This window comes from Solanum lycopersicum, chromosome 11, assembly GCF_036512215.1.
Source record: "Solanum lycopersicum chromosome 11, SLM_r2.1".
NCBI classification, from domain to species: Eukaryota; Viridiplantae; Streptophyta; class Magnoliopsida; order Solanales; family Solanaceae; genus Solanum; species Solanum lycopersicum.
This window is the reverse complement of record NC_090810.1, coordinates 4,818,943-4,845,341: the sequence shown is the minus strand read 5'-3', so window position 1 is coordinate 4,845,341 and position 26,399 is coordinate 4,818,943. Positions and strand designations below refer to the sequence as shown.

Below are 26,399 nucleotides of genomic sequence, written 5' to 3'. Positions count from 1 at the left end.
TAATATGAATTAAACGTATATTATAAATGAATTAAACGTGATCAAGTGAAAAAGAAATATTATTGCTATAAATAATAAATATTTTTTTTTATCAAAAATTGTTTTTTTATCACAATTTAATTTATATTAATCTAATAATTTTAAAATATTTAAAATTTAGACTCACCCGTTCATGATTGAGTAACACTATATGAATATATTATCGAAAAAAAATTAATCTCAACTTTGATGTTTATTAATTTTTACAGCGACCTCAATTACTAAAATATGAACTTTTAATTCCTATGAATGATCACAATTTTTTTGAAATTATCAACTTTTTATTTGTTTTGTCTCCGCTAATAAAGTTTTATTATTGTTATTATTATTATTATTATTATATTTACCTTTCTATATTTAAATTAATCACATCTTATATTAATCTTGTACTATCTTCATAATCAAGAGTTGCAAAAGAACCCATCACACATATTATAATTGATCAAAGTATAAATATATCTAATTATTTGTTAAATCATAAAGATCAAAATCATAATTTGTAACCAAAAATTATTATTATTTTTTCAATTAAAAAACTTTGCTGCATTGGCATACATTTTTTATTTTTTTTAGTTGAGACCAATAAATCTTTTCTTTTACCTTTCTCCTCACTTGCTTTGGATTCTCCTCTCCTTTAGCCATAAAAATTGGTGAATTGAAGAAATATGAATCCTTTTGCTAATTGATAAACAAATTTGAGTATCCTTTTGTGAATCTAACAAGGTAATTTGCTTGTCTAACCCTTTATTTCTTCCAAATTTTCAATTTCAAATGTAAAAATCAAATCTTGGACCTTTTTTTTTTCTTCAAATCTGGGGTTTGGAGTTAAAAATAAAATCTTGGAGCCTTTTTTCTATTTGGGGTTTGGAAGATAGAAACTAGTTTATTAAATTTGTGAGATGATATGTAAGATATGAGATTAAAGATTTGATTTTTATGAATTTTGTGATATCAGATGGCAGATTGTTATTGGATCACTTTCTTGGTAGTTTTATTTTGTCTTGTTGGAGCTTTTGATGCTAGTGCTGGAGATGCTGACCCTTTGTACAGGTAACATTTTCTGATAATTTTGCCTTATGGTTAATCGAGGTAATGGTAAAGTGTGCGTATACACTACCCTTCCCAGACCGCACTTGTGGGATTCCATTGGGTATTTTGTTGTTTTATCTTATGCTTAGTATTTATGAGATTTTTCATTTTCTACTTTTGATTTTTAGTAGTTTAGGCCAAAGTGTAAAGATATAATATAGATTCATTTGAATGATTTGGAATCACAATTTATATGTGCATTAGTTTTTCTTGTTTTGAAAAAGGTAGTAATGTATTATATAAGAAGCACCAAGAAAGTCAATGGTATGTAAAATTGAGCAAAATCAAGAACCTATGATGAATCCCATTTTAATCTTGTAGGATCATAGGAAACTAAGTATAACTCGACTTCGTTCATGGGTTCCTCTTTACACCAAAAAAATGAACGAAGGCGTGCTGTTGAACTTGATCTGTTGAATCGAGTTAGCTTTATCTTTGAAGTATCTAGTATTCCTTTTCCTTCCAAATGGTCCACCAAGTGCATGTTGGAATGGTATTCCATTAGATTGCCTTCCCTTTCTTCCTTCTCGTTTTGTACTACAAGCGCAGCAAATATGTTGAGTTTTTGGGCATCCAAGGACGGATTGTGTGTAGGTTATCTTATCGATTGATCTGAATCCAGTAGCTTTGCTTGAACCCTGTATATGTGTTAGAAAATCTACAAGATAAGTAAAAATAGTAGATTTTGACCCCCGTAAATTAAATGGGATGGTAGAATCTGGAACTCGAATCCAAAATGTTTAAATCCTAGATCCATCTCTATGGCCATCAACTCTCCAAGACTTTCACTATGTCAAGAAATAGATGTGAAAGCTGGCAGCCACCTTACAATGAATGAACAGATGGCTCACATTTTCCAATTCAATTGCGCAAGGTTAACACCTGCTGCTTAACTTGAACACCTTCTTTGAAGATGTTCCCTTGTAAGCTACTTTGTAAGGAGCTTGAGTTTCCAGATCCTGAATTCTAGGATGGTTGTTTTCTGTTGCAGCTTGTGTCTAAGCTCTGTAGAGGGACTGAACCATGAAGATGCCATTACTGTGAGATTTCCATATCATTCTGGCAGAATTACTGTTGGAGTTTTGCAAAGGCTCCCGTTCCAGTGCAGTAACATTGACTTGGGGGAATCCTTTTCAGTGCTTTTTCGATACTCCTTTTTGACTTATAGTTTGTTGTGGAAAAGATTTAATCTTTTTCATACTCGAATGGCATCATTGAGGAAGGAACTGGTTAGCGACTTTAAGAATGATATACATTAGTATATTTGGGAGATCGGGTCGAGTAGGTTCCCAGTTAGAGTGTTTTAAGGTTCCATCATATCAATCAATTAAGCATCAGTCCCAATTAGTTAGGGTCGCCTGTATGAATCATATATATCTATTTCGTTCTTCAGGCCCATTTTTGTCCAATACTAACTATTGTCTTTAACCAAATGAGGGGTTCTCTAAAACTAGAAGTTCGTTATTCTCTTACTTATCTGAACATAGAAATACTAGTATCTGATTAGAATAAAATGGCTCATTACAAACACCAGATGTAATGGAAGTGTAACATCAACTGTTACGATTTGGTATGACTTGCATAGAAGGTTTGCTACTGTTCTGTTTTGTTCTTAGTTAAGTCCCTATATATTTTAAGAGATTATAGGTCTCTTTGAGATAGTCTTACTCTAGGTAACTTTGGTTTGACTTGACCTTCTACCACATTCATTCATCATAGCGTCTCATTTATGGACCTGTTGTATTGAGGTTTACATAAAATATGATAGATCTTCTCAGAAAACCTTCTCTCAACTATTATATGTTTTACTTATGCTCTCTATTAGATATGACCATTTTTAATCTTGTGTTACTTCACATCAATCTAAGCATCCATTTTTCATACAACAATCATCTTTAAAGGCCCAACAATCACAATTACAATACATTATTTGTCTCTCAAGTGATCTAAAGAACTTGCCTTTTACTCAACTTAGAGAAATCCCTTTTTTTTTCTGTATTAAGTTGAAATATCTACAATGACATAAGCTATAACTAATTACAACTATGCAAACATTATCTTTCTGTAAAGAGAAGGAAAATGCACTTATTATATGCACATTTTTTTATCAGAATGCCAAAGTAGTGGTACTGTCCCATTGTACCTAATCACGATTATGCAAACTCAAAAAAATTTGGGGTCTGCAGAGTTGGTTAGTTGGGGTGGGCAGATATATATAGCCTGGGAGATTGAGGAAAATGTTAGGGATGGGAAAAGAGTAAGAAGAGCATAGACAAGAATTTGTCAAGTTCTTGGTGTGCAAGGTCGAAGGCATTAAGACACTGGATTAAGCTCTTTCCAGTTTGTGATCACGAATTTTTGGTGTAAGCTCATTATACAGAGACTGAAAGGAAACAAAAGAAAAAAACGAGGTCCCCACACAAATGCAGTTCATCACGTTGGATATTGTGAATGATTGTGAAAAACTGGTCTTTTTTGTTTCTACTTCAATTCAGAAAAGTTCTACTCCTGTTCTCGTGCACTTAACAATCCAACACGATATTTTTGAATTATCATTTCTATGATTTAGGGCTTGTTTTGGCCAATGTAAAGAGACCGGATGTGCTGGAGAAACATGCTTCGGCCATTGCAATACTCCTTTAAATAATTCTTCTTCTGATGACAACTGGTACTTGAAAGAGCCTCTATACCTGTGGCTGAAACAAGCAAACTGCCTAAGCGATTGCCAGTATCACTGCATGATTCAAAGAGAAACAGAACGAGCAACTCATGGATTTGGGCCTGTGAAATATCATGGGAAATGGCCATTCAAACGCGTCTTTGGGCTTCAGGTATGTTAATTAATGGCCCCGTTCTAAGTTCCAACAGCTTCAAGAAAGGTTCTCTCGCTTATGTATTCATATACATCGAGTATTAATCTGGAGTAACATCTTAATCTCTCAGGAGCCTGTTTCTGTTGCTTTCTCTGCACTTAACCTTGCAATGCATCTCCATGGATGGCTGTCCTTTATCACGCTTATTTACTACAAGTTACGATCAAATGCCGATGAGACGACCTGCTACAGTTACACGAGTTTGTGGCACATCTATGCGTTCTTGTCTATTAATTCATGGTTATGGAGTGCTATCTTCCACGGTCGGTAAGTTTATGATTTGGCAGTCTTGGTAATGCTGATTTTGATTTCCTAACTTACCAATATATAGTTTGGGCTTTTCTTTATAATTGTATGCAGTTAGAATTTGTTGGCAGTGCCTGCCTATCTGGCTTGACGTTTATCTTTTCTTGCAATATTAGTTCAGCATACCAATTAAATTATTTTTTGTTTATTTATTGTAGAGACATGGATTTTACAGAAAAGCTAGACTACTCATCTGCTGTGGCGTTACTTGGATTTTCCCTGATTGTATCAGTACTAAGAAGTTTCAGTGTAAAGAATGAGGCTACGAGAGTTCTGGTTGCTGCTCCATTGCTTGCCTTCACCACCACTCATATACTGTACCTGAACAACTATCAAATGGACTACGGTAATGTCATCATCTCTCCTGTTAAATTTACGACAAAATGTGCTTCCCTTGACAATAAGATATCGAGTGTATTTATGGAAAAACAAGCACCAGATACTTAATTAACTTGAGTAAGAAAGGATAAAATGCAATATTGATTTTGGGTTGAGTTATTTGCATTTTGATGTACAAGTTGATTATAAATTGCCGACGGTGAATCTTAATAGCTTAGTTGGTTGGGTACCTAAACTTTCACCTTGTTGCTTTGGGTTCGATTCTGAACCTAGTAATCCCCTCTCCCATTTCCCCTTCTCCTACCCCCCCCTTTTTTTTTTAAAAAAAAGGTCATAATTGCAGACTCTCGAAGTCAAGCAATACCAAATCAAATTTGGCGAGTAGTGGGGTCCTGAGCTAAGCCTTGGAAATCGTAATGCCATAATACTTTTCAAAACCCCCCTGATCATTATCATGGTCCTACTACAGTTATTCGTGCTAAGATGAATGCCTATGTTGTAGTGATTCCACCCAAACGGTCTTTATATGATCCTTCCGGCTCTCGGCTATTCTTGTTTGACATCATTTGTGTCTCAGAAAGGGTTGAAAAGTGTAGGAAGCTATTTCTTGTAGTCATGATTTCTTCTGGTGTTTATATCTGATGTTAATTTCTGTGATAAATTCTCAGGATGGAACATGAAAGTTTGTGTTGTGATAGCTGTTTCTCAACTTCTAATTTGGTCAATCTGGGCTGGAATAAGCCATCATCCTTCCCGGTGGAAGTTGTGGACGGTGGTTGTTGGAGGTGGCCTCGCTATGCTCCTAGAGATCTACGACTTCCCTCCATATCAAGGACTCGTAGATGCTCATGCACTTTGGCATGCCACCACAATCCCTCTTACCTATATCTGGTGGAGTTTCATCAAGGATGACGCGAAGTTTGGAACTTCCAACTCGAGTAAAAAAGACGAGTAGTGTTTTTGACAGGGTTTTAAAGTTTTATATTGCTTGATAAGTTTTTTGACATAAGAGAGCTATAGCAAGTACTCAAATAGTAACTCCTTTTATGTTCCTTCTTGCAAGTAGAGGATGTTTGTTTGTGCTAGAAAAACTAGAAATCAAAGTTTTTCAGCCTATAGAAGAGTGTCATATTGCTTAGAAGCAGATTCAAGATTTTAATTTAACGGGTTCAAACTTTAGATTAGATTGTAATGTTATAGTTGCACAATGTTGACATTACACATTTCATGAAATGATTTGCATCATTTTCTTGCTTTTGGTCTTAGCCATCTCTTCATTCAGGTTCCCCATCTGGTGTTTTTTTTTTTGAGGGGGTGTCTGAAGCTTATATTGGAGCTCAGACTAAATTTGAATCATGCACTGCAGGGGTGGTTTAACGGCGAAGCGTTCCCACTAGTGCAACACAATCCATGTTGGTGGTTAGGGGTGTCAAAATTAAACTCAAACATAAATAACCCGCCCAGAATTTTAAGGGTTGGGCTCAAGATAATTTGAATTGGGTTCTATCTCAACCCATTCAAGCTTAACCCATTTGAAGAGGTTTCTCAACTGAGCCCAATTGAATCTCCAGTTTCAATCCGTTTTAATTTTTTTTATTAAGATATGTTCCTATATTGAAGTTATGAATTGTTATCTATTTAACATCTTTTAAGATTTATTTATCAATTTGTTACTTTTTTAACAAAAAAATCTTGATCGAAAATTCATTTTGTGATTAAATATCAATATGTTAAATTATTGAGATTAATCGTATCGAATTGGGCGGGTCAAGACACAACCCGTTTTTTAGCCCATTTGAGCCCAAAGTAAACTTGGGCGGGTCAAGACCCAATTCGATTCCTATTCAACCCATTTAAATATTTTCAATTTCAACACAAACCACCCATTTGACACCCTTTTTGGTGGTCTTAGCCATCTCTATTATTGTGTAGGCGACACCTCTATTTTGAAGTAAAATAAAATACCAGAAATTGTATGAAATAGTTAAGTATTAATTCAAATTAAATGTTATAACCATAGTTTATTTTAATTGTAATCTGCAGCAAACATCTCCTTTTTTGCCATTTAATTTGGTATACAATTAGCCATTTTCGGTATACGATTAATCATTTTATATTTCGATATAAAATGTGTAAAATACATTTGTATTTGTATAAAGCGAGAGAAAAATGTATATATAAATATAAATACATATATTTTCGTCCTATATACATATACTTATACAAACTCAAATCTAATTATACAAATTACAATGTATAAATAAATTTATACAAAAATGATTGTGAAAAAATAAATATTTGTAGCGAATTACACAAATCAAAAGTTTTATAGCAAACATAAATTCGCTATAAAAACGTAATTATGCAAACTATAACTATAACATACAAATATAATATTTATATTTGTTATATATGAAAATTACTCTTTATTATATGATAAAAATTCAAGAAATCAACGTAAAGAAAAAACGAAATACATAAACAAACACTTAAATTTTATCCCTTTATCAAGTTATATTAAGAACACAAATGCACCCCTTTAAAGGACACTATAAAGAAACAAAATATGATACACATTGTCACATACCCCACTCAAGTTATTAATATATTAAACTATAAACTATAACATAAAATTTAATTAGACGGATAATTCAAGATGATGCAATTGAAAGCTATGAACTTTTCCCTAAAACTTTTAATTATTCAAAGGTCACTTTCCTATATACACAAAGAAAATTAAAAGAATCAAATAGCCTAAAGTTGACCAATTAAAATTATAACACAACAAAATGTATCATACCTTTCAATTTCCAATTCCAACATTGATATTCCAACAACCCTTATTAAACTCCAAACAATATAGTATATGATATTCGACTGATCGAACAGAGACGAAAGTTAACCATAATAAATCAGGAGTGAGTTCGGTGTGAAAGGATTCTCGCTCAACGGAGAAATGGCAACTTTCACTTTCTCATTGTGTTTTATACTCTTCCTCTTTGTCTTAGTTCATCCTTCTTCGTCTTCGTCTTCGTTTTCGCCTTATCTATATCCGTCAACGTTTTCCATGAACTACGATAAGATGCTTACGAGTTTCAAAGTTTTCATATATCCAACGACTCAACGAATTATTTTTTTTAGTCCGTCAGCTTCAAATTTCTACGAATCTCTCATTAACAGCGCGTTTATCACTCAGGAGCCTGAAGAAGCTGATCTGTTCTTCGTGGTTTTCTCTCCGGAGATATCTAGTCGTTCTCAGGCGCGGCTTGTTCGTGAGCTGAGAACGAAGTATCCTTACTGGAACCGGACGTTAGGAGCTGATCATTTTTTTATCTCACCGGAAGGAATTGATTTTTCTTCTGATAGAAATGCACTTGAGCTGAAGAAAAATTCAGTTCAGATTTCGGTTTTTCCGACTGTTTCAGGTAAGTTTATACCTCATAAGGATATCAGTTTGTCTCCGGTGAGTAAATCCTCTCTCGTACTGTCCCACGCGCCGGTGAATATGGATCGTTCGTGTTTAGGTTATCTGAAATGGGACGGGAAGACGGAGGCGGAGTTGGTGGAGGAGTTGAGGTTGGATTCGGAGTTCGTCGTTGAATCTGAGCCGTTGGATCAATTAGGAAGAGTGAAGAGTAGTAAGTTTTGTCTGTTCTTCTACGAAGCTGAATCGACGTTGGATTTGACTGAAGCAATGGCGGCGGGATGTGTTCCGGTAGTGATTGTTGACCGTCCGGTTCAGGATTTTCCGTTGATGGACGTATTGAGGTGGTCGGAAATGGCACTGTTGATCGGAAACCGCCGTGGAGGTCAGGGACTGAAGGCGGTCCTGAGCGGTGTGCCGGAGGATAGATATCAGCGGATGAGGGGATTGTGTGTAGCGGCGGCTCACCATATGGTGTGGAACGCGGAACCTCAGGCGTACGATGCTTTTCATATGGTGATGTATCAGCTGTGGATGAGACGGCATACGATTAGATACACTCGGAGGGAAGAATTTTAGTGTTGAAAATTCAATTTCTTTTGCTTGTAGAATTAGTATATGATTAATAATACTATAATCCTAATTAACGGGTCAATAAATTGTATGCTGCCTTTATAATGATTGTAATTTGTTTACTCCCTAAAAGGACATGTTAAAAGTAGATCCTTGTGCTATGTTTGTTGTATCAGTATTTTCAAAAATATTTTTATAGCAAGTTTTGGGGCGGGCATAACAAAATTACTCTGGAGCATAAATTAAAGCCGTAGATTTATAAGGCGTACGTTTTAAAAATTTGAGGCATAAGTTCCGAGCATAAAAACATAAGTTCTAGCGTAAAAACGTAAGGTGTTTTTAATTTATTTTTATAACCTTTTTTTGCTTTAAATCATATTTTTTACTGTTATATAATGATATTTTTCAAATAGTAATTATAATACTTTTTTCTTCATTATTGATTATAATACTTATCTCATAAATCATTGAAATGTTACTTTTACTTATTACTATAAAATTGAATATATGTGTGATTATGTCCCGTAGATTCATAAGACTTACGCCTCGTGTCTCGGGGCTTACGCCTCACTTTGTACGGTATAGAACGCCTCGCCTCACGCCTCCACCTTTTAAAACACTGGTTGATATTCCACTTAATTGAAATGATCTTTTTAAATATTAGAAAATTTATTTATTTTGATCTTTATATGAGTTAGTTTGACTTGACATGAAATTAAAGAAAGAAAAAAAATCTTAAAAATTATGATCTAAAATAAGTGATAGATATTTGTGTGATTATAAATAATTTCATTACAGATAAAATGAATATTTCAAAGTTAAATTATTACTTAATATAGAAACGTGTCATTCTTTTTGACAAAATAAAAACAAAAGTGAATCATATAAACTGATTGATCAAATATGCTCAAAAGAAAGTGTTATAGTTTAACTTTAGTAAAGATATATTAACAAAATTTCTGAAATTCTTCACTGCAATTAGGATCGTTTGGTAACTGAATAGAGTTATGCAGATAGGATCGTTCGGTTGCTTAGTACAGTTTTGCAAGTATTAGTGAATTGAAAAAAATGTATTACAATAAGTGGTAAGAGAATCACTTGTTCATTGCGTAATATAGGTGCAAGAAAATAGAAGTTTGTCTCTCTGATAGTGATATTCAACTTGTCAAGGTCCTTCCATTTTTGAATTATTATTTTCCAGCTCACTTTAATTCAATCAAAAATTTCCAATTACAAGGAAATGTTGTGTTTAGTAGTGTTTTTGTTAGGTATGTTGTCTACGTCACACCGCTAATGTGTGGCCCTTTTCCTGACCCTGCTAACACGTGATGTTTTGTGCCCTTTTTAGTTCCTGCGCCAAGAAACTCATTTTATCTTTTTAAATTAGCTTTTTATTTGTCGATTAAGATTGTTGCGCGCCATGATCTAAATCCATTTATCATAAGAGTTAGTAACTATGACTGTGTTCCAAAAAGGACTGAAGTAGTTCTACATATATATCAGCAAGAATGTTAAATTCAAAACTCAATCTATTTGACTCGCGAAAACTTAACTGCTTAGCATATCTGATTTTAAAGTTTCTTCGTGATTTTGTTTACAGGTTTCGAGTAACTGAGACAACTATCTAACAATTTAACAGGTATGACTACACAGCGTACAGCGTGGTTTGGAACTTTTGATGAAAACAGTTATGTGGGAAAATCCTTTTCTTTGTGGTCCTCCGTTGCACATCAGTTGCATAGAGGCTAAAGAGATTCCAACATACTTTCCTGCACCAAATTTCTCCGAAGATGATGCTTCTTTTTTTAGATATATATGGAGTGGTTCTGTTTTTCATTTTTCGTGGCATATGCAAATGTGGTGGTTGCAGTTGCTTAAACCCCTCGTGGAGAAATGGTCTGGTTTTATTCTATATCGAGTCTTTCATGTATTCATGTTACGATTACTTTGCTTCCAAAAGTTCATGACTTTCATAATTATGTATCATTTCATTATGTAAATGTATGTGTGAGTTGTTCTTGGAATAAGTATTCACACGAGAGGAAGATTGGAACATCGTTATATAGAGAGCTTAAACAACTGAGTTTGGTGCTCTCGACAGGGTTATATATCGACCTGCTTAGCTTGATCAGTTTTTACCTTTGTATGTGTTTTCTTCTGATGCAATTGACACTGTTTGAAAAAACAAAATTTATGTTTTTAGTTAGTAGAAAGGAGTACTGATATGATCTTAGATTTCAAAATGTGCTGCAAAAGATGTCCTTTTTAATCTTTGCATTAGTTTGTAAAAGCATATTTACAGGAGGTCATTCAATTTTTGCTTCACGGAGGGTTAATTTCATGTATGATTGCTGAACTAACACGTTTTAATAGTCAAGTCGCAAAACTATTTTTTGCTTCACAAGATTATGTTTGTCACATTAAAGTAGCAAAAATTTGTCACTATAACAGTAAATATGAATTTTTTTTTAAAAAAATGTTTCGAAATATAAAAATGTGTCATATTTTCTAGAACGGACGAATAGTCAAAATTCTTCAGTGTAGTTAATGATTTGAAAGATATGTATACTGCTCAATGAGCCATTTCTTCTGTATGATCCACTGAAATAAGTGCTAAAGACTTGGTAAACTCCTAGAGTAGCTGAGTTTTTTTGACTTTTAACTAACAAAAAGAAAGAAGAAGATAAATGGCTAAGGAACTAACTTTTGTTGACTCTAGTTAAGAACAATAATTATCAAAATTTACTCACCGTTTCAATTTGTTTGTCTTATTTTCCTTTTTCTTTTTCAAAACAAATCTCTTTCCTTTTTTGCAACTCTTTATTACATGACATGTTTAAGACCACATGATTCAAACGTATACTTTACTATCTTAAATTCCGTGTCAAGTCAAAACCAGAAAAACAAATTGAAACGGAGGGAGTATATAGCAAGAGAAGTGTTTGCATAAAACTTCCATACACGAGTGGGAAATTTTTCCTCATGAGTGAGTGTCTCAAGTCAATGATGGTGCTAGTCAACTCAAGTTGCAAGCAATGTTTTGATGAAAATTAGAGTAAAATAATGAAGTTGAAAGGGACATCACAAGAAAAATAGTTGCACAAAATTCCACTCTAGTCTACATTAATTTTTCCATAGAGGTATCTGCTACGTCTCACCAACACAGATAACGAACAAGCTTTTTTTCTTCTTATATATAGTTTGGTTATATCTTATAGTGTTGTCAACTTGTAGGTAAAGAAGCAAAATATGACTAATAGCAAGATAGTATATTGGTGGTTGTTGATTCTGTTCATGGCAAATGGATGGTTGTGTTGTTATTGTTGTTTGAATGAAGAAAAGACTGCTCTTTTGCAACTCAAGGCAAACATAAACTACAGTACACACGATGATTATTTGTCATCGTGGGAGGCTAATGAAACCTCGGATTGTTGTCAATGGGAGGGAATTGTTTGCAGCAACAGCACCAGAAGAGTCGTAGAGTTGTCCGTTATTGCTAAGCAAATTAGTCAAGAAGAACAACTTGGAAATTTTACAACTAGGGATGATATGTTGAGGAACTGGCTTTTTAATGCATCTCTATTTATTCCCTTCAAAAATCTCAAAGCTTTGAACATACCTGGACATTCATTGGCTGGCTGGGTGAAGAATGAAGGTATGTTCTCTCCGTTTTATATTATGTGACGATGTTTGGCTAGGCACATATGAATGATCTTGAAGCTTGTTGGTTATAAACATGCTATGATAGAAAGGTGTTGTATTTTTTTAAACGGACTAAAGAAGAAAGAATGTCACATAAAATGAAACAGAGGGAGTACGGACTACCAATACACAGAGGATGTAGGATCACAATACTAATTTTATCATGTTAAGTTCATAGTACAATCTACTTGACTCTGTCACATAATTTAGCATGTCCATTGTAAGTTTCTTGTTAATTTGGTAACAGGTTTCGAGAAACTGAGACCACTGAGGAAACTAGAAAGACTTGACTTGTCGGGGAATCAGTTCAACCGCAGCATCTTTCAGTCTCTTAGTCAGCTTTCATCTCTCAAGTCACTGAACCTCTCAAGTAACAACTTTGCACCACGTTCCGAGATGTGGTTCACAGACAACAAAATTGGATCAGGTTCTGAGAGATTGTCAGGGTTAGACAAGCTGGAAATCCTAGATTTGAGCTATAATGATCTAGAGGATAAAAAATTTCTATCTGCTCTAGGTAAGTAAACTTACGAAAATGTTCTAGAAAAGCTCTTCTTTTATTATCCGTTACCTTCCTCACATTATCATTATGAATTCCTAGACAGAGTTAAATACATCTAGGCCGACACTGAAGAAGCTCAATATAAGGTACAGCAGATTCCAGAGTTTTATACCGAATGAAGGTACTTAAAGTTTCTTCTTTCAGTTGATATTATTGTTAAAAAAAACCATAGATTACACGCGAAGATATTATTCTATATGTCTCAGTATCAGTGTCTTGGTTAAAACTATGCTGTTCCATCATATTAGGTGTCATTTGCTAGTTGCTGCACTTTTGTAACACCTATGGCTACATGTTGATGATTCTTTTATGTTTCTTTTGCACGAAAGAGTTGGGAGCTTTAAGAAATATAGAGTACTTATTGTTGGATGGAATCACATTGGATAAGAACTTTCTGCGGAGCAGTGGTGTAATGTCATCTCTTAAAGTATTATCAGTAGCTCAATGCAGCCTTAATGGAACTCTACCACGTCAAGGTAATTTCAGACATAGCATCCTTTAACAGATGGTGCTACGTAGACTAATGTCACGTTAATCTTGTATTTTCTGCATAACAAAATAGAACATGTATAACAATTATATACTTGTTCATTTTATAGGGTTGTGTGATCTAAAATATCTTGAAGAACTAAGTCTCAGCAGAAACAGCTTCACTGGAAAACTCCCTGCATGTCTTAGAAACTTAACATTTCTTCGAGTAATTGATCTCACTCAAAATCAGTTTACTGGAAACATTGCTTTATCTCCGCTTTCAAGTCTCTTGTCCCTTGAATACCTCTTAATAACAAACAACAACTTTGAAGTACCAATTTCATTCGAGTCATTTGCTAACCATTCAAAGCTTAAGTTTGTCTTTGCTGACTACAACTCGGTAATTGTACAAACTACTTCTAAAATTTGGATCCCGAAGTTCCAATTAGAAGCCTTATCTTTATTCAACTCTTCTCAAATGCCAAACTTTCTTCATTCTCAACATCACTTGAGACTTATTCGTCTCTCGAAATGCAACATTGGTGGAGACTTTCCAAATTGGTTATTGGAAAACAATCCTAAACTTGGAGAAGTTTACTTGGATGGAAATGCATTCACTGGATCTCTTCAATTGCCTTTCCTTCCTAATCTGAAAGCTTTCGATATCTCAAACAACAAGATTCGAGGGCAACTTCCTCCTAACATTGGGTCCATTTTCCCAAATCTCGTGATATCAACAATGTCCAGCAATATGCTTGAAGGCTTGTTGCCTTCAAGTTTTGCTGACATGCAAAGCCTTGAATGCTTGGATTTGTCATACAATAAGTTAAAAGGAGAGCTACCGACAAGATTGGCTCGTAAAGGATCCAAGTTATATTTACTGAGACTGTCGAATAACATGTTGAAAGGGGAAATATTTCCTGCTTCAGCCAACATCAACAATTTCAATTACTTATACTTGGATGGGAACAACTTCTCCGGACCAATTCCACAGACGTTATCCACTGCTCCTTTACGTACATTGGACTTGAGTTACAACAATTTGTCAGGTAACATACCGTCCTGGCTTGGTAATATCTCCTCCTTAACCTTCCTTGCATTGTCCAAAAACCATCTAAATGGTCATATTCCACCTGATTTCTGTAGACTTGAAGGACTTGAGGTGTTAGATATCTCTGAAAACAACCTTGTTGGTGTGATTCCATCATGTTTTAGTAGTTTCCGAGACTTAAAACATGTGTATTTGAGTAAAAACAAGCTACAAGGGGAATTCAACATGTTCTCAAACTCAGGATTAAGAGTGTTGGATCTCGGAGATAACAACTTCAGTGGTTCCATTCCAAAATGGTTGGGAAGTTCTGGTATAATTACCTTACTTTTGAAAGGAAATAATCTTCAAGGCACCATTCCCACAGAATTGTGTCATGCTAGTTACTTGAGAATTATGGATCTTTCTCACAATAATCTCTCAGGACCTATTCCTCGTTGCTTTGGAAACATAATGCAACAAGAAGATATCATAGAACTATACCCATACAGTTCATCATTTGGATCTTCAGTATTCGAGACGTTTGGAGGAGACACTGCGATAGAGGTAGAATCCTCGATCATGTCTTCATCAACATTATTGTTGCTAGATAACTATGTATGGGTTGGAGCAGAATTTATGACCAAACACAATACATATTCCTATGAAGGTAGCATTGTTGACTATATGTCTGGAATTGATCTTTCTTGCAACCAGTTAAGTGGTCACATACCTAAGGAACTCAGTAATCTTACTCAAATTCGTGCGTTGAACTTGTCACACAACCACATAACTGGAACAATACTATCAGCATTCTCGAAACTCCTGAATATCGAGAGTTTGGACTTGTCATACAACAACTTGACTGGGAATATTCCCACTCAACTTCTAGATTTGACAACTCTAGCAGTGTTTAGTGTGGCACACAATAATTTAACAGGTACAACTCCACAGCCTATTGCACAGTTTGGAACTTTTAATGAAAGCAGTTATGAAGGAAATCCTTTTCTTTGTGGTCCTCCACTTCCCATCAGTTGCACGGAGCCTAAAGAGATACCGAAATCACCTCTTGAACCAGAATGTTGTGAAGACGATACTGGTTTCCTCGATATAGAGTTATTCTATATTTCATTTCTTGTGGCATTTGCAAATGTGGTGCTCGCAACGGTTGTAGTCCTCTGGGTGAACCCATACTGGAGAAATGTTTGGTTTTATTATGTTGAGTATTACATGTATTCTTGCTACTACTTTTTTGCTTCCAAAATGTAAACCTTACATATTAAGGTCACTTTCAAGTAAATCACACACATGAGTTCTGTTCCTTATACCTTTTAGTTTCTTGATACTAAGTATCTGCTTTCATTAACACATATTCAAAATCATCAGAAGCACATGATGAATATACCTGTTAAAAAACATTCTTCAGCAAATTTAAGGAAAAGACTAAATTTCTAACAGTTATTTTCATTTGCTTGTATCTGTGTTCATAACACGTATTTGAAATCAACATAACTGACTTCACAAATCAACAGAAAACACAACTTTTCCTGCACTAGCACACAAACACATGATAAATGTAACTGTTAGAAGAACATTCTTCATCATATCTAAGCAAAAGGGCAAACTTTCTAAACATAATTCAGTAGCATAACAAATTTCTAAAGATTTTTCAGTTGCTAGTATCTGTTTTTATAACATGTATTCGAAATCAACACAGCCAACTTCACAAATCTTTGTTACGCTAGCGCACAAACACATGATGAATATAATTGTCAAAAGCATCCAAGGGTGTAGCGTAGTGGTAAATGAAAAGGGTTCAGAACATTGAAGTCTCGGCCTCTCGGGTTCGAATCTCAGCAGATACAAAACTACTAGAGTGATTTCTTCTGATTTATCATAGGTTATTTTTTTTATCTCTCGAGACCTCAATTCTTTCAGCAGTAACTATAAGTTAAGATGAAATACATACTACTACTACTATTTACCTATAACTAAAGGACAAAATCTATATACAAGACAGTTATCTAGAACTTCACAAACAAATCCTCCAATTTCAAATGAGTGTTTCTCTTATTCCAACTACCATACCCCAGTAGTTAATTTTCTTTTGTAAGGTAGTGTTGGACAATAAGGGGCCATATGCTATGCTTGTGGCCACAAATTCTCCAATTTTGCAATGCTTACTTACTCTTTTCTTCACCATTCCCTATATCCAATTTCAGTAAGGACCCCTCTTTCCCTTTAGCCAAATATACTTCCAGCAACCCCACCCCCTCTCTCTCTCTCTCTCTACTCTGTAGCAAAGGTAAAGTCTTTTTCTTTAGTGTGCTATTTACTTGATTCCTTCATCTCTTTCTTGTTGCTAGATGAAATTATGTAGTTGCTTTGCTTTATTTAGCTTATTTTTCCATGTGGGTGTCCATCAATTCTTCCAAGATTTCATCTTTACTAACCCCACCCCACCCCCTTCTCTCTGTGCTGGGTAGCAAAGGTAAGACTTTTCCTTAATGTGCTATTGACTTACTTCATTCATCTGTCTTTCTTGTTTTAAGGTGAAATTGTTTAGTTTATTTGCTTTGTTTTGCTTATTTTTCCATGTGGGTGTCCATAAATGCTTCAAGATTCCATCTTTACTCTGTTAATAAAAGTTGTACCTCTTGGTTGCTGAAAATGAGGATTTTTCTGCTTGTTTAGCTTTAGTTTGACTAATTTCCATTTGGGTGTCTACGAAATTCTTCCAAGATTTCATCTTTATTGTACCCTCACTCTATTCATAAGTTGTACCTTTTGGTTGCTGAAACTGAGGATTTTTCCGTTTTGCTTAGCTTTATTTTGATTGATTGCCATGTGGGTGTCCATCAAATTTATTCAAGATTCTATCTTTATTGTGCCCTCACTCTGTTCATAAGTTGTACCTCTTGGTTGCTGAAACTGAAGATTTTTCTGCTTGTTTAGCTTTATTTTGATTGGTTTCCTTATCGGCAACTAAGTTCACTTACCCTTCGATTGAGTCTTTGGTTAAGAAAGGGAGATTTGAGGGGACATCACTAATTGTGGTCTAATCGTTACTACTGAACTTTTGAGGGTCTTGTGAAGGCTGGGTGCTTTTGAAGTTACTAGTTATTATGCATTCATAGGTGCTTTTGGTGATCCTGATTGCGATTAATGATTGAGAAGTATATGATTAATCTAGAATCCAAATTTATTGTATAACAATCCGTGTATTCTGCTTAAGTATATGTATGAACTGTTGGCAACGAGAACCATGAAATACAAAGCAGTTAAAAAAAAAACTTTTAATTTGAATCACAAAAAGGCAGTTGCTAAATGCCTAAATCTGAGCACGAACTCGAGGGAAAGCTATAGAGTACAGATGACAATACCAAAGGACGGCTAAGCGAGGCAAAGCACTCAACATGCTTTGCGCTTTGTTCAGGGCTTAAGTGCTCTTCAAGCACGCCTTCGGCAACATGAGTTTTGCAATAATACTTAATACTTTGGAACTTGATTATCTTTTTTAATTTGTGGTACTCTACCAATAAGGTCATTGTAGAGTAACCTTTGTCTTTATTCATGTTAGTAACCATTTTGATACTAGACAATTGTTTATAGTTTAAACTAAAGAATCTTATTTTGTTAGAATTTGCTTTGCCTTTCAGGTTTTCGGTTAATGCTTTGTTAAATACTTTTTCGTCTCTCCGGAAACAGCTGGGAATTTTGCTTTTGGCTTGTACGATCTTGTAGATAACCATGGCTACCCCAAATGGGATCATTTATTATTCTGCTAAATCACCTCAACACCCAAAGGTTCACACCCACAGTCAAGGGACTGAACATAGCAAACACAACGGATATTCTAATATGCCAAGACTGAAGTTTTCTAATAAGAGGTTCTGGGAGGCATGCGGAAAACTAAGCAACCGTGTCATCTTCAGGGGATCTCCTGTGTTATGTCTCTCAACAGAAACACGCGACACTGAGACAGAGTGTGCCAGAAACAGTGATGATTGTTCCAATATATCTAGGTAAGCATTGTTCAACAACAAATGGTCGATCAATGCACACCACCAAAAATATGAAAAGAACTGTCTACAAATGAAAATTTAAGACTGTCATTATCATTAGTTTTAGTTCTTTACAACACTATTATAATGTTGCTTATTCGATTTCTTGTGTTGATATGATTGTAATTTTTGTTCATCTCTGGACTATATTTTTGCAGTGTACAAGAAAATGATCAAGCAACCACAGTTGGGAAAGTTATTCCTTCAAGTCAGGCAATTGCAGAAGCTTGTAAATTTGCTTACAACGATGCCAAATTTGTGAATGAAAGGGCGAAGAATGATATTGTGCTGCTTTCTCGGTACAATATATGCTAAACATTTTATGCATTATTTATTCAAGTCTTGTATCAGATTAAAATAATTACTGAGGCTAAAAAAATTCCATTATGGGTAAAATGAGAAAGTTCAAAAATCTAAATTATTTCAAAATGTAGCTGTCATTCTTTGGAACAGAAATAGTGTCACGTAAAATGGAATAGAGGGATTACTTTATACACCCCAGAAAAACGTTAGAGAGGTCAAAAAACTTAATTATAGTCCTCACCAGCCTTTTTCCCATTGAAAAAAGAAAAAACATTTTGTCATTTGTTGTATATTTAGCTTTGAATTGGGGTCAAGATATGAGGATATAATTTGTGAGCCTCCACTTAGGTAGAAGGAAGAGGACTGGCTCGTTATTAGAAATGAGATTTTGATACAGTTTACTATACTGTAGAATCAAATCTGCATGTTAAATGTTCTCTCTATGTCTGTACCTAGCAAATTCTAGAGACTATATAATTCGTTTAACAATCGAACACTGAGAGATAATTGGTGATTACAACACATTGAGATAATGTTTGTTTGATTTTTTGCTACCTCAAACTGTTATTCTCATCAGCTCCATCATCATATATTCCAGTATTTGTCAAATACCTCTGTACATCATCTTCGAAACCTACTTTATCAAATGAAATATGATACATTAGCTTCATCTCAAATATCTTCCTAATTTACTTTTACCCAACAGGGAAATAATGAGAATGGATGCCCGTGCGCGCCAAGATGTTGCATTTCTTGGTTCAGAGTTTCTTAAGCTTGATGGTAAAATTCTTTACCCGATTTTCAAGCTTTTACACTATGATAAAAGAACCATATTCAACTGCCTATTTGCAATTTTCATGCTGGGAATCAAAGTTCAATACTTTGATGTATATTGCTTGGATAGTGGTATTGGTGAAGGAGATAGTTGACAATAGCATTTGGATAATAACTTTTGTCATTTGATGTTGGTGATACACTCCTGATATTCTGATTGATCCGTTTTCTTTTCTTTCTTCAATTAGCTCGGGCACGGGAAGATACTGAGAAAGTTGATCACAATGTAAAGAAAAGAGCCGAAAGAATCCAGCATGTTGCCACTGTAAGATAATTATCTACCATAAGATATTCCATCACCATCTTTTCATTGGGATGCTTATCAATTGTGCTTAGCAGATTCTTAAAAACATAGCTCAAACGAGACTGAAGAAAGCTGCTGATCGACACTGGAGCGATGGTGCCTTGGAGGTGAATTTTTTCATTTGTGCCGTATAAATTCATGCAGTGCATTTTTTTCACTTGTTCCCTAAGGTAGCTGGAGGCAAAGTAGAGAGAATCATTTTCTTGTTTGCCATGTTGTAATTTAACTTGGATAAGATGAAGCATGCATTTTAGTGGCTCCACCAAGTAGACGGCCCATTAGAGAGGTAATTGCATAATCTCAGTCTCCAGATACATAGGGGCTTCTAATTGGAGATACAAAATGCACCAAAAGGTTATAAACTTGCGAGTACAGACAAATTGTAAGTTTTTAGGCCTTATCTATTAATAGTATTTAATTCCAAAATGAACATATTGAACCTGAGGTACATGTGATCAAAGATATAATGCGTCGAGCAGCACATGAAACCAAAGATCTAATTTATGAGTCAGGGACCTAAACTGAGTGTGGAAGTGATGTTCGATACATTCAGGCTGAAACTAGCAGAACATGTTTTCACCTCAAAATGCTGTAACATTTCCTAGTACAAGGCACATTGTGTTCAACAAGGTTATTAATGGATTAGACATGTATTGTGTTAGCATTTTCATTGATAATTCGGAAGTTCAAATCTTTATTGATCTGCTTGGCTTCTGCTACTGATTCGGAACCTCGAGAGCAGATAGCAGCTTGTTGACGACATCACTGTCTTTGCTATAAATTTATGTTGCTTTGCACAGTAGGTTCATTAAAATTATTTGGTGGCTAATATAGATAATCTAAAAGCAGCTGTTTTTCCTCAATAATCAGGCTGATTTAAGACGTGCCGATTTTGTGGCAAAACAGCGTGCAATGGAGGATTCTCTGATGGCTCTGGAGGTATGGTTATTGCACAAAATGGAATTGATCTTCCATATTATGTGTTGTATGAAGATATGTTTATTTACTTCCTTCGTTTTAATAATGACTGCACTCACTACTCTATATTTATTTTTTCTTCGTGATTTCTTGTGTTTGTGTTGTGGTTTTGCAGTTTGTCAAGAACATTCATGATAGGATGGTGAGCAAGATGTGCAAATTGTAAGTTCATTTTGCATCCTAGCAGTAATAACTAATAAAGGGAATAAATAACACAATTGATCTGACTTTAAATCTTCATCTCTGCTCCGTACTTGTATCCGTCTTCTGTTCAGGAAAAGAAGTTCCATCGATACGGAGAAAACAAGGCATATTACTCTAGAGAAGAATGGGAAAACTCTGGAGTTTCTTCCTGGGGAAGTTTCAGCTGATCGCCTCACTGCTATCCAGGTATCGAGCCTTGTCTACTTTCAAAGTTCTAATGAAGTAAATGAATACTTCCGTAAGTATAATTATATGTTAATACCTGCAGGAAGCATATTGGGATATAGCATCTGCACTTTCCGAAGCTGATGGAATTGACTATACTGATCCAGAAGAGGTCCCAACTTAAAAAAACTTAAATTGATAATAATGACTACGTCTGATTACCGTTGATGTATTAATTCTCTCTTCCACATCTCATTTCTTTTATAAATTTCCTGATTCGAGCAGCTCGAGTTGTTGGTAGCAACGCTTATAGATCTTGATGCAATGGATGGTAAAAGTAGTGTATCCTTGCTGGCCGAGTGTTCAAGTTCTCCTGATGTGAACACAAGGTTAGCTTTTTCACCCTCTTTTGACATTTCTATGAAATGAATTAGACCCCGTTGTACTCTATTACGCGCTATCATTTCTAATCTGTGCAATTAAACCTCACATTTTTCGTACTCGAGGCTCCCAAAATAGTGTTTCTGCCCCTTAAAATCAACTGCACTTCGTTTTGGATGATACTGAGGCATTAATTTGTTTGTCTGGTTTTGACTTGACACGCGTTTAAGAAAACAAAGAGAACTTTTGAATCTTGTGTCTTAAACTAAAGATACGTAGTAGAATGTACCAAAATGTCTTTTAATCTTGTGTTCTTAAGCATGCCACGTGAAACTTTTAACCCAAAGAGTTGCCAATAAAAAGGAAATAGACATTCTTTTTTAAACGGACTGAAAAGGAAAGTAAGACAAACAAATTGAAACGGATGTAGTTTAACTGTTATTTCCAGCTTAAATTCAACCTCAATTTTTATTAGTTAAGAAATTATTGAACTTAGGAGGCTCCTAAAGATTGAATCTGTATCATCTTGAGACGAAGATGAAGGCGTTTTACTATCCTCATTTGTTTTATTTGTCTTTTACTTGTTTTGATTGATACAGTATTAGTCATTTTAGATCTGTATGACTCGAACACCTGTAAATTTCATCGTGCAGGAAAGCATTAGCAAATGCACTTGCAGCTGCACCGTCCATGTGGACTTTAGGAAACGCTGGCATGGGAGCGTTACAGGTAATTTGTATAGGAAACTGATGTCTTATCATACAATTTCCATCAACTACACTTTCTCTTATTGAAGCTATTCAACACTGACGGAAGGCTTTGTTATGTGTCCATAGAGACTAGCAGAAGATGACAACCCTGCCATTGCAGCTGCTGCATCTAAAACCATTCTTGAATTGAAAAGACAATGGGAAATAGGAGAGGGAGATAGCTGGAGGTTCATGGTGGACGAAGTGTCACCAGGGGATGTAGGGAGTCAAGATGACAACAATGGGACATATTAGAAGGTGCCCGTAACTCAATACTGTAGATATCTAGATGAAGGGACTAATCGATATTCGTCCTGTAAAAAAAAAAATAGTTCATAAGCTCTACTTACATTAGAAAAAAAAATGCCAAACTGATTTCATCCTTTCATGCTATGTAACTTGTTTGTATCTTTGGATCATTGATATTTTTATCAATGTATAAAAAGTCTAAAGCAACACTTTATTCTTCTTATATACAAAGCAGATTTCTGATAAATATATTGTTAGTCCAATGACAGATAAAACTCAGTTCAATGCTACAACAAAGATTTACAACAGTTGGATTTTTGTCCAATGCATGAACCTTAAGCCTCTCATCATCTCCTTCTAAAAATTACTAACATTGTTTTTCTTCTCTATACTCCCTCGTTTCCATTTAAGAGTCTTAATTTTACTGAACACAGGGTAGAATATCACAAAACTGGACCCACACAGTCTTAGTTGGACTATCGGTGGCCCCGACCAATCCGATAGTGTCACGTCACTCCTGAACCGATTACCTGGACCACCCGGCTCGGAGCCCCCCCTCCCCGCCACCCCTCAAAATTCGTAAGCCAATTGAAATTGGTTAGGTTCAACCTCATATAAAAAAGTACTATCTTTTTAGGGTCAATTAAGATAAAGTACGACAATTAAATTAAAACGAAAAGTATTTTTTTATTTGAATTTCTTTGTGGATAAGCTCTCTTTATATTTTTAATTTCTTTAGTACTAGTAAAGTAGCAAATTATTCACTGTGCTATTGAAGCTGACATTGTCCTCACTCTCTCTCTCTCTCTCCATCTCTTTGTGGGGACATTTCTCTCTTTCTCTCTCTGCAAGTTTCAATGGCTACTGAATTTGTCAACAAGATTCATCCTGAATACCCTCAGGTAAAAAAAAATATACCAATTTTTTTTATTTTCACTTTGACCCCTTTAATTTTCATTGATTTTTTTCTGCTAAAAATCATGTTCTATGTTCATTCTTTTCTCAAAAATTTGACTCTTTTTCACATTATACCAGATGGGGTGTTGTTTTTTTTCTTGGTTTTAGTAGAAAGATTTGAACTTTTGAAGAAATTGGAGAAAAAAACATTTTTTTTTATGTTTTCAGCATGAATTCTGATCCTTCTTTCTTTGTTTAGTTTTACATGAAGTATGCATATTTCAGAAACTTAAGTACTAGTTTAAAAAGAACTATATCTTTTTTGGTTTTGACAACAATTTAAATTTAATTTTTCTCGTGACATGTATGAGATATTATGCTGCTTCAGTTCAAGACTACTAGATTCAAAAGTTTTTTTTGTTTTTTTTTTAAATTTTATATCAATAAAATCAGACAAATAAATTGAAATTGAGAGAGTACAAAGTATATTGCCAATTTTTTTTTTTTTTTAACTCAAGTTGATTCCTTTTATGTTGATTTTGGAAGAAAGATTTAATCTTTGATAACTAAAAACTAAGAAGGAAGAAAAACAAGTAATCATTTTTTTCAAGCAAAATTGTAACTTTTGTGCAATACAACTGGATTTTTCTTGAATTTTGGATTTTTGAAAGTGTAGATTCTTGCATTTGTTAGTGCCAAAAATGAGATTTGGAATCCCAAGAAAACTTGGGAAAAAAGAGAAAATAAAGAACAGTTTATTAAAGATACAGGAACAACTTTTGTCTAGTTCTTAATTTTTTGCTTTTTTTTTTTACTTCTTTAATGGCTTCCACATGATCACATGATCATCAAGAATGCTTTTTTTTTTTTAAACACAGATCTGCATGTCTGTCTTCTTTTTTGAAAATTATTTATTTCATTAAAAAAAAAAACTCAACTTTTGGTATGTTGGTTTTTAATTATCAGATGATTTATGAAGCCCTTGATGCATTGCAACAAAAAGAAGGCTCAAACAAGTCATCAATATCAAAGTACATTGAATCTAAGTATGGAAACATGAATGATGCACACTCAAAGTTGATAACTTACCATTTGGATAGAATGAAACAAACTGGTGAACTTATTTTCCTAAAAAACAACTACATTAAACCTGGTCCAGATGCACCCCCTAAGCGTGGCCGCGGCCGACCACCTAAACCCAAACCTATATTGCCACAAGGAACAGATATTGCAGCTCCAAAGCCAAGAGGTCGCCCGAAAAAAGACCCCAATGCACCACCTACTCCCAAGAAACCAAAACCAACAAGTGTCCCTAGTGACTTAGCTCCTGTTTCGAAAACCGGAAGGCCTAGAGGTAGGCCTAGGAAGATTAGGCCGCAGCCACCACAAAATGGTTTAGAGTGAAGCTGAAAATCCGCAGACTTGGTTGATGGTGACGACTTTTATAACTCTGTTGTGTTTTTAAGTTTTCTTGGTTGATGTTGTAGTTGTAAGGGGTTGTGTTTCTTCTAGCTGTGTAATGTAGATTGTTAGGAGATCCTGTACTTGTTTTAATGCTTGTTGATTCGCGATTCACAGTAGATAGGGAAGTTGAGCCACAGCCAGCACAGAATGGTGTAAAGTGAAGCTGAAGATTTGTTGACTTTGTTGATGGTGATGACTCTCAATGACTGTGTTATGTCTCAAGTTTTTCTTGGTTGATGTTGTATTTGTAGTGATTTGTGTGTAATTCTTGTAGCTGAGAAATATAGATTGTTAGAAGTGTGTGTACTTGTTTAATTCTTGTTGATTCAAGATTCACACTGAAAATTTGTGGGATGTTATTACTTCATTTGGCTTTGTTATGTTGTATTAGTCTTCTTTTTTTCTTGGTTGGTGTTTTATTTGTAGTTCTTGTTAGAAGAGGATGCACTTGTTCAATTCTTAATCCTATTATCATCCATTGAAATGTCCTACATTGGTTAAGGGAATGGATTGTTGTCTTTATATAGTTTGGACAATCTTCATTTTACGAGCTAACTTTTGAAGTTGAGTTAGATCAGGTTTATTTTCTCTGACACTTGATTCTTATTCTTAGTTTAACTATATTGGCCCCCAGTGTTGTTGTCAACTCTCCAAATAGATTATTGTCTTGTCAACAATTCTAATTCTACAAGTGATCCTGTTCTTTATGTTGATAAAAAATCAGTTGTGGTGTTTGATGGTTGACTAATAAAGTGAGTGTGTGCTGGAAGTGAAGGTGAAAGAAAAGAGAATATTTGGATAAGGAATTGATATATAAATGGAGACTGTGGGAAAGTGGATTTGTGACATGTTATGTGAACCAAAAACATCATATGTACAAAAAAAATGTAGATAGTCTTTGTCCATGACATTATCTATCATATCTTCTAAAGTATCCTATGAATTGGTAATGTCTTTGTCAAAGTTGCTTAAGGTCCCCACTTGAGTTTAAAATCTTGATTTATTACAACAAATTCATGGTTGTAACTTATCTGTTGTAATGTTCTACATTGTTGTAACAGTTGCTTATTCCAATAAGTAACTGAAACTGCAAAAAGATTGTTCTTTTTAGGACAATAGTGGGAGGCATACACATGGTTCAGAAACAATGATGACGTCTCGATTTCAAGTAAGTCGAGGTCAGTCATATGAATCTTCACTCACTAGATTGTCCTTTTTAGGACAATAGTGGGAGGCATAACGCATGGTTCATAAACAATGATGACGTCTCGATTTCAAGTAAGTCGAGGTCAGTCATATGAATCTTCACTACATGAATCTTCACTCACTAGATTGTCCTTTTTAGGACAATAGTGGGAGGCATACACATGGTTCAGAAACAATGATGACGTCTCGATTTCAA

General features: G+C 34.7%; 5 protein-coding genes across 7 annotated transcripts; all 5 read left to right on the top strand.

Annotated features, from left to right (window-relative positions):
- Nucleotides 1-425: 425 nt before the first annotated feature.
- Nucleotides 426-5,911, top strand: LOC101258216 (uncharacterized). The gene is made up of 6 exons (XM_004250137.4): nucleotides 426-762; nucleotides 995-1,089; nucleotides 3,698-3,959; nucleotides 4,072-4,268; nucleotides 4,466-4,653; nucleotides 5,315-5,911. Exons 2-6 carry the CDS (start codon nucleotides 995-997, stop codon nucleotides 5,599-5,601), a joined length of 1,029 nt encoding a protein of 342 aa, XP_004250185.1. The 5' UTR covers nucleotides 426-762; the 3' UTR covers nucleotides 5,602-5,911.
- A 913-nt stretch (nucleotides 5,912-6,824) lies between these two features.
- On the top strand, nucleotides 6,825-8,791 carry LOC101257920 (probable glycosyltransferase At5g11130). Its single transcript, XM_004250136.5, has one exon. It carries the CDS (start codon nucleotides 7,603-7,605, stop codon nucleotides 8,647-8,649), a length of 1,047 nt encoding a protein of 348 aa, XP_004250184.1. The 5' UTR covers nucleotides 6,825-7,602; the 3' UTR covers nucleotides 8,650-8,791.
- Nucleotides 8,792-11,723: 2,932 nt separating this feature from the next.
- On the top strand, nucleotides 11,724-15,732 carry LOC101266293 (cuscuta receptor 1-like). 2 transcript variants are annotated; one of them, XM_010314372.4, is made up of 6 exons: nucleotides 11,753-12,298; nucleotides 12,593-12,862; nucleotides 12,951-13,028; nucleotides 13,237-13,383; nucleotides 13,507-14,427; nucleotides 14,525-15,732. In XM_010314372.4, the coding sequence occupies exons 1-6, from the start codon at nucleotides 11,893-11,895 to the stop codon at nucleotides 14,545-14,547; spliced, it is 1,845 nt and encodes a 614-aa protein (XP_010312674.1). In that variant the 5' UTR covers nucleotides 11,753-11,892; the 3' UTR covers nucleotides 14,548-15,732. The 2 variants fall into 2 exon arrangements, with proteins under 2 accessions (XP_004250531.1, XP_010312674.1); XM_004250483.5 differs by having other exon boundaries at nucleotides 11,724-12,298; nucleotides 13,507-15,732.
- Nucleotides 15,733-16,427: 695 nt separating this feature from the next.
- LOC101257426 (senescence-associated protein SPA15, chloroplastic) lies at nucleotides 16,428-22,883 on the top strand. 2 transcript variants are annotated; one of them, XM_004250135.5, is made up of 13 exons: nucleotides 16,428-16,710; nucleotides 18,065-18,430; nucleotides 18,628-18,768; nucleotides 19,479-19,552; nucleotides 19,795-19,871; nucleotides 19,946-20,017; nucleotides 20,781-20,849; nucleotides 21,004-21,050; nucleotides 21,164-21,278; nucleotides 21,361-21,429; nucleotides 21,543-21,646; nucleotides 22,292-22,367; nucleotides 22,475-22,883. In XM_004250135.5, the coding sequence occupies exons 2-13, from the start codon at nucleotides 18,156-18,158 to the stop codon at nucleotides 22,640-22,642; spliced, it is 1,287 nt and encodes a 428-aa protein (XP_004250183.1). In that variant the 5' UTR covers nucleotides 16,428-16,710; nucleotides 18,065-18,155; the 3' UTR covers nucleotides 22,643-22,883. The 2 variants fall into 2 exon arrangements, with proteins under 2 accessions (XP_004250183.1, XP_004250182.1); XM_004250134.5 differs by having other exon boundaries at nucleotides 16,607-16,896.
- A 417-nt stretch (nucleotides 22,884-23,300) lies between these two features.
- LOC101257130 (HMG-Y-related protein A) lies at nucleotides 23,301-25,377 on the top strand. The gene is made up of 2 exons (XM_004250133.5): nucleotides 23,301-23,538; nucleotides 24,500-25,377. The coding sequence occupies exons 1-2, from the start codon at nucleotides 23,494-23,496 to the stop codon at nucleotides 24,935-24,937; spliced, it is 483 nt and encodes a 160-aa protein (XP_004250181.1). The 5' UTR covers nucleotides 23,301-23,493; the 3' UTR covers nucleotides 24,938-25,377.
- The last annotated feature ends 1,022 nt before the right edge of the window (nucleotides 25,378-26,399 follow it).